General features: G+C 52.0%; 1 protein-coding gene across 1 annotated transcript; it reads right to left on the bottom strand.

Moving 5' to 3' along the window:
• Positions 1 to 1104: 1104 nt before the first annotated feature.
• On the bottom strand, positions 1105 to 6771 carry ZFP36L1 (ZFP36 like 1 zinc finger CCCH-type). The gene is made up of 2 exons (XM_012781150.3): positions 6251 to 6771; positions 1105 to 3885 (listed from the first exon to the last, which is right to left on the bottom strand). Exons 1-2 carry the CDS (start codon positions 6305 to 6307, stop codon positions 2926 to 2928), a joined length of 1017 nt encoding a protein of 338 aa, XP_012636604.1. The 5' UTR covers positions 6308 to 6771; the 3' UTR covers positions 1105 to 2925.
• Between the last annotated feature and the right edge of the window lie 4555 nt (positions 6772 to 11326).

The raw sequence follows: 11326 nt of genomic DNA, 5'->3' as shown, positions 1-11326 counted from the left end.
ACAGGGAGGTCTTCCCAGTCTCAGGGACAACCCTGGCCTGGCCAATGTCTGCAGCAGACCTAACTGCATTTGAGAAAGACCTGGTGGAATTGAAATGGAAATTAAGCTTACCTCCCCAAACTTACTGGATATAAACAACCAAAGACTGAGCCTCAAATAGCAACATATCTGTCTTCTCAAAAAGAAATCCCCCTAAGGACCAGATTTTTAGAAAGATCCAACCCGCCTCTGACAGGTAAAACATCACCTATAAGTGGTCATCTGGCCTTGGCTGGGGCCCACCATTTCTTTTTTCCTTTCTTTTTTTTTTCTTCTTTTTAGGAGAAATATGACTTGGAGAGGGGCCCACCGATTCTAAGATGATAATCTACCTATTTTCCATGGCATCAGAGGTGTGACCAGGACCTACTAAGGACTAAGGTGGCAGGAACTATTGGTGACTTGTGACGTTCCGTTCCGTCGGCCAGTGTTAATACCCACTCCTCCTTAATAGCCCTCCCGACAGACGCACATATCAAATCCAAGTGGAACCACCCAATCCCCAGTCCCTTGTGACTGAGCCCCTCACCACCCTGGATGCCCCTCTCCAAGCATGCATTGCTTCCTTATACCCACTGCAGGTAGGTGTTTAGAGGTTCGAACTTGAGGTTAATTTCCTGGGGGGAAAAATGAGCTCAAAGCACCAAAATAACTCACTCAAATCCAGGCTTGTGAGTGTGCCATTGCTATGTCCCCCTTCATCATTTCAGCATCCCAAACATCACCCAAAGGGTAGGCAGGCTGGACAGGGAAGACTGGAAGCCCCTGAGCCTTGGCTCCAGGGAAGGACTTCTGAGGGTACCCAGGTGTGGCAAGCCAGACTCGGTCAACAACTGACACACTGGGCGGTCTTCTCAGGAGCAAGTGCAGGCTCCTTCACAGAAAACCTACACCCCATCCCCTCTAAGCTCAGCAAACTTCCAGCATCAACAACTGGAGCTATAGCTTTAGCTGTAAGCATGAGGGGAAACCAACCACTGTCCCTTCCCCCTCCCCAGGACCTGCAAGGTATGTGACTGGTCAAGTCAAACCACAAACTAAGGAAAACCAGCTCCACCATCAATGTTTCTTGAAAAAACGGGGTTTATTGATTTTTTAAACTGCAAATAGTCGTTACAAAAAGTTTTTTTTCTTTTAAATAAATTCACACAAAGAAAGAGAAATAGAAAGCGACGGTAGTGACCAGCAAGAGGAATAATAATTACATTCATCTTATGTGTGTGTGCCAGTTCTGTTTACATTAACATTGGAAAACTCCAAACCTGGAATCCAGAACCTCAAATCTGCGAGTGGAATGTCTTGAGATGGGCACGTGGAAGTCAAAGGGTTTTCTCTCTTTTTTTGTTTTTTCCCTTTTAGAAGCTATACATAAAAAGTTGTTTTCCTTCTGTACTGTCACAGAACTTTTACATACATTCTCAGTCCTAGTTGTAAAAGGCCTAAAGAGAAAGAAACTCAATTTGCAGTCCAACACAAAGGGGGGAATTTCTAAAATAAATAATCCAACAGTTTTTTGCATTTTTTTAAATTAATTTTTCATTTTTTTAAAATAAAATAACCAAAAAAAGTGTAAAGTTACAAAAATGTCGTTGAAGAATAATATATTAAAACTGTGGAAAAAAAGGAAAAAGACACGTCACAAAATTTTAAGATTAATATGAAGATCATAATTTAACATAAAAGAATATATTCTATGGATTTGTCATCCCGATAAATATGAACAAAATTAACAAAAAAAAGCATAGTTTGGCAATAAATACGTTTTGATAAGTTAAATAAGCTTTTTTATATTGATGTGCAGTGACAAGCAAAATTTTTGCTCTCCAATTTCTGAAAGTTATATGAAGTTTAAAACCAAGGGAAAAAAGCATGGCGTGAGTGCTCTAAGGATAGACCTACGGTATTCTAGAGCAAAAACCATTAAAGCTACTTCTACAGGAAATCGTTTTACACAGATAATGTATGTGGAATGAATACCATTAACTGCTCACCCCTTACATTTTTTTTTAGCTTTTCTCTCATTTTTTTTTTGTTGTTATTTTTTTTTTAAAGATGTCACATATGAACTGGGGAACTTTAGCACCAAAATCAAGTCTCTCATAGTCCATCTAGCGTCCCCTTCCTCCCCACTTAAAAAAAGAAAAAATTAAAATCACAAAGTCCCACTTAAGTCAAAATCTTCGTCCACTTTTTCAGCCTGCCTTCCTGCAGACCTCCACAAACCCAGGCAAGATTAGTCAACAGGGGTTCAGGTTGGGAAGAAAAAGGTTTTGAATGTCAAGACAGGTTTCCCCAAAACTCCAAGTCTGGCAACAACTCTGAGGGGGCTGATATTGGGAAGAGAGGGGAGGAGGAAGTGTGCGGGAGACTGAAGCAGGGAAGGTGCACTTGTGTCGCCAGTGGAGGGAGCTGCTGGTTCTGGGCCTGCCCCTCCCCCTCCCCATGGGCAGAGGCTCCGGGAGGCCCACGGGTGCCCTCTGGCGCTGAAGAGGTAATGTAGTCACAGTGACAAAGTTAGATTACAAGGCACTAAGTTGCTTCTGTAAACTGTTACTGCTTTTTCTTTTGTGATTTGGCACTTAAGGCTTAAGCCAGAAAAAAGGCATCTACTGACAAATATGGGACTTGTTTGTTATGCATGGTAAGTGGGCTATAAAATCCAGGGAGGGGGTTTCAAGCCAGAAGAAGCTACTGACAAATTGACTTGTCCTTATGTTAGGTGGGGTAATGGGAGAGGGAGAAGGGACATTTCAAGGTTCTGGGGGAAAGGGGTTGAGCTTAACCTTGTTAATGTAGGGGCTGTAAGGATGGGTAGGGAGGTAAGGGTCTGGGATGTGGCTGCGGGGTTGGGGGTGGGGTAGGCAGGGGGTCCCTCCCTACCCTGGTTTAGTCATCTGAGATGGAAAGTCTGCTGAAAATGGGCAGGCGTCTTGAGTTGTCCAAGGTGGGGGAGTCTGAGCCACTGTGGCTGCTGCTGGAGCTGCTCAGGTAGCCCTCCTGGTCCGAGAGAGAATCCTGAGGGCTGGGGGGAGAGTCAAACATATGGGGGGACTCGGACATGGGCCGGAAGAGGAAGGTGGTCGGGGAGCCACCCCCGGGCAGCCCCATGCTAGGGGCAAAGAGGCTCGCCAGCTCCTGGCTGGAGAAGGCAAAAGGGTTATTGGTGCCATCGGGCAGGGTAGGTGAGCCCAGGAGGTCATCAGCGCTCAGGATGGGGGGTGGGGTGATGGAGGTGGGGCTGTCCAGCAGCCCGGTGGCAGCGGTGGTGGCAGCGGCACTAGGAAACCCAGCAAAGCTAAAGCTATGCTGGAGGCGGGGACGGTCGGCGGAGAGGTCCCGGGCCCCGGCCAGGGCACGGCGCTCCTCAGCATTGTGGATGAAATGGCAGCGGGGCCCGTAGGGGCAGAAGCCGATGGTGTGGAAGGTGCGGCACAGCTCCGTCTTGTACTTGGGGTGGCGGGTCAGGCTGCGGAGCTCGTGGATGCCGTGTGCGAACTGGCACTTGTCCCCGTACTTACAGGCGCCATTTTCCTCGAAGGGGCGGCACAGCTCCGTCTTATAGCGGCTGGAGTTGACCTGGCCGCTTCCCGGCTGCTTCTGGGTGGGCAGCAGCCGCTCGCCCCCTTCTGAGAAAGAGCGGTCTCGGAAGCGGCTGTCCCGAGAGCTCAGGGCTGGGGCTGGCTCGCCCTTGAGGCTGCTGAGGAGCTGGTTCTGGTGGAACTTGGAGCTGGGCAGGGTGACCGAGTGCCTCCGAGGGAAGCCCCCCCCAGCAGGGGTGCCCACTGCCTTCCTGTCCAGCAGGCAGCCCCCTGCACTGGGAGTACTGTAGTTGAGCATCTTGTTACCCTGGAAGGAAGAGAGAGAAGAGAAAGGATAGTTAGGCAGCTCCTTCCACAATCTCTCCACCCCTGCCCTAGCAAGCCCCTTCCCTCTCTTGCTCCCACAGACCATCCACCTGGGTTTATTTTGGCCCCATGCATGAGAAACAACAAAATTTTGGACTGTGTGACAAATTATTTTATGTATGGACCCTGCTCCATGCTGACTCCTGAAATGCACCCCCATATCCTGTCCCAAAGCTACCACTTTTATCTATAAAATGCAACTTCTTCACCACCCAAATAGATTCTTCAACTCAAAATCTCACACAATGCAGACTTCTCTAGATTCCCCTCCCCTAACAAAAACGGATAGGCCTCAGAGAGGAGACTGATTTTCATGAGTAGGTTAGGTCCCTTTCTAATCAGTCCTGCTTAATTGATTCGCCCCTCCCCCACAACCTGGCCTAAGACTCCCAACTTCCTCCTTCAGAAGTGTTCCCTTCTGGCAAAAGGTTTACTGACTGCCTATGCCTTTTCTTGAGAGGTAAGGAGGGAAGACATGGGGGCCCGGTCTGTGGTTGGGGGAGAGAGGGATGAGATTCTCGAAAATAAAACTCACTCCCCTGTGTTCCTGGAAGGGGTACCTTCCACAATGATCTCTCCCAACGTTCCCCACCTCCCTTCACTGAGAAGATGCCTTTGCAATTAGTCTTCTGGCTGCAAGAGCGGACTGGGATAAGAGCACCAGTGTTTAATCTTTAATGCAAAGCTGCAGATAGGAAGGAAAAGGAAAGCACCAAATCCCCCCATCTACCTCCCAGTCGTAGCGGACTGGGGGGCAGGGATGGGAGACAGAGCCAACTACAGGCAGGTTTCTATTCCAATGAAACCCTGGTCACCTGCGGAAAGTATACCCAAGATTTGGAAAGAGTATCATCAGGCGGGGGACCTGGGAGTTGGCTCCCAGCCCATGTGGGTGTCATTGTGCAGATCCAAAAGTTGGTCCCTTAGGATGGGCGGGGTGGGGATCGGGAATCTGTAACTGCAACCACCCCACCGAGAGGATTACAGGAACCCAGTCGAGAGCTGGTTTCCAACAATGAGGTTCATTTAAAAAGTCCTGCAGGGGGAGGGGGCGAAAGAAAGAGAAATAGATCAAAGAGCAGGAGCCGGGAAGAGAGGGAAGAAGTGCTGGGGAGCCCCCGCAGCTGCGCGAGTGGAGTTTGGGAATGCGAGCCGAGTTTGGGAAAGCGCAGGGAGGGAAGGAAGCTGAAAATTCAAACTTTTTTGATGTTGCTCTTCAGCTCCTCAACGTCCCTGCACCCCAACCCTGCAGCCCTGGGGCGCTGGCAGCTGCGCCGACAGGAGCTGCAAGCTGGGAAAAGAGAGCAACATGACCCGACGTGTTTAAGGCAAAACACTTCGGCAATTAAAAGCAGCCTAGCAGCTTCACCCTTTCAAATTGGGGGGAGGGTGTTGGAAAAAAATTTAACAACATCCAAAGGCTTTTGCTATGTACATTTAAACTGCACTGCTGGGACATTACAGGTTGGAAACTTGCTTTTTCCAACAGCGGCTGGCAAGCTGTATGTTTTAAGGAGGCCTCAGCATATCCTTACTTGCGAGGACCCTTGAGTTTAGGCCAGTATTTTGTCACCACCGCCCCGCCCCCGCCCCCCAAATCGACGAACTGAGGTGCTTTGCAACACAGGTAAGTGGGTCAACCCGAAGTCCACCTTCATCCCAAAGTTTGCAGCATGGTCAGCGATCGGGGGAGGAAGCCTAGCCAAGCTAGGGCAGACGTAAACCCCACTGCAAAGTCACTCTGTAACATCTTTTTGAATTACAACTTGGCCTTTTTCTTCCTTGCAGATACCCAGCTCCTCCAAAACAGGGGAACGAATCTCACAGCAAAATTTCGTCGCGAAACTCACTTCCCCTAAGGTATCCCGGACCCCAACCCCACAGGCCTGCAATGTTACTGGACAGAGTTGAACCCCTCCCGGCGTCGCCGGGACCCAGAGCGCACACCGGGAAACCGAGCAGACCAACGAACCCTGGCTCAGGCAGCACGTTTTGTACTAAAAAATCACCCAAAACTTGCCCCAACTGGGCCCCACCTCCGCGGCCCCCGGGCAGCCCTGCCACGCAAACTTCGCACCCCAAAAACTCTGATCCCCAGATTCACATGTAATCCCCGCTAGGCACTGCTGAAATTCAAAGAGTTGGAAGGACAGGGCCAAATTCCTTCAAACTAGGGGGGAAATGCAGGCGGAGAAAAGAACCATCTCCCTTTACCCTCTTCTTTCCAACACCCAAACTTTTGGGGCTTCCTTTTTAAGGCAAAAGAAAAAGACTTTTTAAAAAGCAAACGCTCCGCCCTTCTTTACCTTGCATAAAACTTCGCTCAAGTCGAAGATGGTGGCAGACACGAGAGTGGTGGTCATCCTGGGCGCTCGCTCGGGGCAGGGGCGAGTATGTGGTGTGTCGCGAAGGTCCCGGTGCGGGGAAGGCGCAGCCTCCGGCTCTCGGGTTTGGAGTCCCACACGCCAGCTCCCGGCGCCCCTCGCCTTTCTGACTCTCTCGGGCTGCGGCGCGGAAAGCCCAATTTATAAAGTTTCAGATTGGCCGGGGAGGAGGAGCTTTAAACGCATTTAAATGAGGAAGAGGAGGGAAAAAAGTTGATTGACACTGAGGTTGAATCAGCCATGCGGTCAAGCTAAGGGGGGTGGGAGGTAGAAACTTTCAAAAGGAAGAAGGGGGAGGGGAGACAAGGAAAGAAGGCGGAAAAAAAAAACCCCACTCCGAGCCTCGTACAACTTTTTTTTCTTAAAGAGGAAAAGTTTCGAGTCCGCCGGCTTCGCTCCCCAGAGCTTCAGGCGCCCCTGTGGGGCCGCGCGCGGCGCAGAGGGGGAGGTGCGCGCCCCCCCCTTTGTCAACCTCGGAGCGCGGCTCTGTGACATCACTCATTCCACCCCCTTCGGGGTTCTAGTTGTTGTGTTGTTTTCTTGTCGGGCAGGAAGGCGGGCTCGACTTTCTCTTTTTGCCAGCGGGAGCCGGAGCCCGTCCTTAGCGCCCGGGCTGCGGTTTCCATCTTGAGCTGGTCTGCCTTGAAACTTCTCCAAGTGCCCGCACTGCTTACCTTTTCCCGACTTCCGCATCGGCTCCCTTCCGCAAACCCGGCTGAGCGAGGAGACTGGAACTTTGGGACGCACAAAACGTCCAACTATAGGGTTTTAAGTGTTGGGTTTTGGGTTTTGTTTTTTTTTTTCAGCGAGGCGGGGGTGGGCTGGACTGGGGAAACTTTTTCCCCAGGAGGACCCGGCCTGGCGGGGGCGAGCGCTGCACGGTTTAGATTTAGCGCGCCGCACGCGTCTACACTCGCGCTTGCTTTGCAGCCGCTGCACTCCGAGTGTGGGCGGGAAGGGGGGGGGCATCGCGGAAAAAGACCACAGCCCGGGCCGTTTGTTTGTTTTAGCAGGCCTAGGCTTGGCGTTTCTTAAACGCATCCAATATTTAAACTTTTTAGTGAAGAAAACCCTGAATCCTTCACGAACGCCCCTTCTTCTACCTCCCTGCCCCCAAAAACACACCGAGCATGACTTTCCACGCGCTCTGACTTTCGGGCCGCACAGCAACCTTTCCCCTCCTCCCCCCTCCACACACCTCCAGACGTTAGAACAATGAAAAAAGTTACTTTGGTAAGAACGAAGGTGGAGGGAGGCGACACTTTGAACTTATTGTTGCTTCTCCCCGGCCCCCGCGGGAACGGAACATATGGCTTGTCACGCTGCTCTGGGCGGGAGGGAACATGAGGTCCACGAAACAGAGGGGCCCTCAGTCCAGTATTACTCTCTTAAAAACCGTAAAACATGTATTTATTTGCTGTTAGGTTTGGGTGTCCCCTGCCCACCCAGATAAAAAGTTGCTAACGTGCTCCCCACCCGCTCCCTGCGCCTTCGCCCCGGTGCCGGAGTGAAGACCCAGGCGGAAATTGTGGGGTTGTGTTTCTTTCCTATTTCCACGCGGGCCCCGCCGCCTCGTCAGCCCTGCACGTCCCTTCTCGGCACTCGAGGCCGCCGGGTCTGTTATGAAACCCGGTGCGCCGAGTGGCTAAGAGGGAGTTCCATTGCGATGTAATTAGGTCACCCCATTATGAGCACGTTTCTTAGGAGAGGACTGGGCGGGCCGAGGAGATCGCTCGAGTCGCACTCTCATTCCCCCCACCCCCATTTTTATTGCATTTCTTATTTATTCGTCAACTTCCGGGCAAACGCTGGGAAACCTTCCAAATCACAACAGTTAGAGGAACCGGTTGTTTTTCAACTTTACGAAACACGACTTTTGCTGCAGCCACGAACCTACGTGACACCCAAGCTGGGTCTGCTTTTATTTTTCTTTTCTGACTTAAATTGATGGCCCCCATTTCAACCCGGCTGCTGCCCCCTTGCTTTTTCTTCTGCTGTCCAGCCGCCTGTTGCTTCCCTCCCCCTGCTCCCATTTTTTTTCAGCTTTACTTGAAATCTGGCAAGCGCCAGAAAGGGAAATAACTTCCATCCACCTTAATTTAAATCATTCAAGTAGAGGTTTCTTTCTTAAAGGGATGTTTGCTCGTTCCTTTCCCCAGCTCCAGTGGGGGTGGGGGGGCGGTTTCGTGCAGTTTCTGGGTGATGAAGTAATGAGTTCCAGATTTCAGGACAGAGCAGGGTGTGCGTTAAAACCACAAGGTTAGTCTCAGTTCTGATGTGAAGCTATTTCAGTTTTTTTTATCCCCCCCCACCCCGTTTCCACCCCCAAAAGGGGCCGGCTGCTCTTTAACTCCCAAGAGCTCGCGAAGCTCAGCTGGGGAGGATCGGGGAGGGGGTGGAGGAGCCAAAGGGGGAAGGGGAGCGCGCGGGGCCCCTTCCCGGCGCAGGGCCCGTCCCCGCGCCGCACCGGCTGTGCCCGCGCTCCGGGCGGTGCCTCTTTTCCCCGCAAAGCTGCGGGAACGGCCAGGGGCACTATTACGCGGCCTCGGAGTCCCAGGCTGGCTAAAAAGTGTTGGGATTTTTTTTATTTTTCCCCCAATGAGAAAGCCGATTCCTCGAATTTCCTCCGCTTTTCCAACTCCCGGCGGGCCCTGCCCTCCCCTCCTCCCTGGGGGCGCGGGCCCCGCGAGGCGGCCTGGCCCGGCCCGCTCGCTCCCGAGTTGTTTACCGGCCCCGCCGACCGACCGGGTTTGTTCCAGCGCCCAAAGCCTGTCTCTATAATTAAACCCTTTTTTTAATTGTCGGGTTGAAACGTCATTTCGGGGACTTTCCAAGGGTGAGGGCGCGGAGGGGAGGGAGCGAGCTCCTTAACCCTTCGCTGACCCGGCGCGGGCGCGGCGGCGGCGGGCGGGGGTGGGCTGAGGGTCCCGGGCCGAAGCCGGTCCGCCCCCGCCCGGACGAGCCGCGCAGGTGCCGGGTGCCGGCGGGCGGCGGTGAGCCCCCACCGGGGCGGGAAGGCCGACGGGAGGCGTCGCGGCCCTCCCCGGCCGCCTCCGCTCCGCAGAGCGCCCTCCAGTCCTCCCCGCGCCGAGCCCAGGGGGCCGCCCCGTCACCTGCACGGCCGCTTCCGACCCGGCGGCGGTGGGCCGGCTCCTCGGGCAGGGGCCCGACTTCCGCGCCCTCCCCATTCGCTGGGACCCAGCTTGGGTGGGGGTAGGTGTTTAATTTTGTGAAAGGGGGAAAGTGAAAGTCCTCGGAAGGAAGGAGGCGCGGCAGATATACATATTCATCGGCCAGTCTGGACCCTGGGCGCACCTCGCAGCAGGTGAGAGTGTGAGGCGCTGGGCCGAGCACCCCCAGACGGCCTGGCCCTGTCTCTGGCGCCTTCTGAGGCACCCGCTCCCCAGACTCCTGCGGTGTTGCACTTCCGCGGAGGCTTCAGGTCATTTGCAAAATCTCCTAAATTCTTCAGATTGGGCCCTGCCCCTCCCCCAAAGTCTGCTACTTGACTCCTTGGCACAGCCTAAGGGCTCCTGGGTTAGAGAGAGAGAGGTCCGGTGGAGTGGAACCCGTGGAGTCACCTGTTAGAGTTACCTGTAGTGTTTGTGGAATGCAGATTCCTCAGCTTGGATCCGGGCTCAGAGAGTCAGCCATTCTCAGGTGGGGCCGGGAATCTGCATTTTTGGTAAATTTGAAGTTTGAGAATTAATGGCCCAAGCCATTGAGGTTGGGGCGATCCTTGATCCAGGTCTTTGGTCTGCCATTTTCTAGCTTTGTGACTTTTCAAGTTTTCTTCATCTCTAAAATAGGGAGGATGATAATACTATCTAAATTTGGCAGGTAAAGTGCCTAGTTTCATGCTAAGTGGAACCTGTGTGTCTAGTGGTTGTACGTAAACCATTCTTGGGCCCTTATTACACCACAGAACAAATTCGGGGGTATTCACTTTGCAAAGATTATTAAGTACAGACTTCCATTAAATGGTCAACTGACAACTTATAAATTTGATCTGTGTCATTCTCTGCCCCCCATCCCCAGCCCTGAACAAAGGCAGGCCCTGATGCCTGGAAAGGGGGAGGGAGCCCTGGCACTGGAGCCTGGGAAAGAGTGAGGTGGTCTAGAGTGAGGAATTCTGCTGCCCATCTGAAAAATACCTCATCATTGTCACAAGTATTTGAGATGACTAGACTAGATCACCTGGGCCCTGTGGATAGTACATGAGAAGCCTCTTCTATGGAAGTCCTCAAGCCCCTCAGAAAGCTTAGTGGGCATCCTCAGCTGCTAGTATCACCCTGAAACCAAGCAGAGGACTCAGGAGAGGGTACTTTAGGGTCTACTATAAATGTGGCCCCATATGGTATCTGAAACCTTCGGTAGCAGTCCATTCTCTGGACTACAGAGAATCCAATCCCTGTTCTTGCATGGCCCTGGGGGAGGGTCTCATTATCTTGCTCTCTGGCTGAGAGGGGACATCTAAACTCTCATTCTTAGGTCAATTGCTTTAACTATTTCTCTACAGAGATGTTCCACAATTCAGTTAATTCCCAGGCTAGTCAACAGCGCTTCCCCACACCCCTGCCTAGAGCAAACCCTTAGTCCAGCATAATCTGACTCTCTTACTCCATTCCCTGACTTTCACTCCCCATCACCACTTCTCCCACCCCCACCCCAGGAGACCCCCTATGCTCTAATCAGTTTTAGATGAAAACCAGCCATCTTCCTCTTGCCACAGGGCCTTTGCACATGCAAACCTTTCTGTGTGAATCAGTTTTCATTTAGCCCAAGTAAATTATAAATCATTCTTTAGAATCCAGCTCCATCATCACTTCCTCAGGAAAAACACTCTTGATGCCCACCGTCCCCCCCCACACACCCCCAAGACAAAGTATCTGTCCTTTCATGCCCTCATGGAATGTTAATTTCCTTCAAAGTAGTTATTTCAGTTTGCAAGTATACATTCATTCCTGTAACTTTTCCACTTCTTAATTTAACATATGG

The sequence above is a fragment of the Microcebus murinus genome, chromosome 6 (genome assembly GCF_040939455.1).
Source record: "Microcebus murinus isolate Inina chromosome 6, M.murinus_Inina_mat1.0, whole genome shotgun sequence".
Classification (NCBI taxonomy): domain Eukaryota; kingdom Metazoa; phylum Chordata; class Mammalia; order Primates; family Cheirogaleidae; genus Microcebus; species Microcebus murinus.
This window is presented reverse-complemented; position numbering and strand designations above follow the sequence as displayed.

Coding starts and splice junctions, on each gene's coding strand:
- ZFP36L1 (XM_012781150.3), bottom strand. CDS start 6,307: ATGACCACCACTCTCGTGTCTGCCACCATCTTCGACTTGAGCGAAGTT. Junction 3,886..6,250: donor TGAGCGAAGTTTTATGCAAG/GTAAAGAAGGGC, acceptor TCTTCCTTCCAG/GGTAACAAGATGCTCAACTA.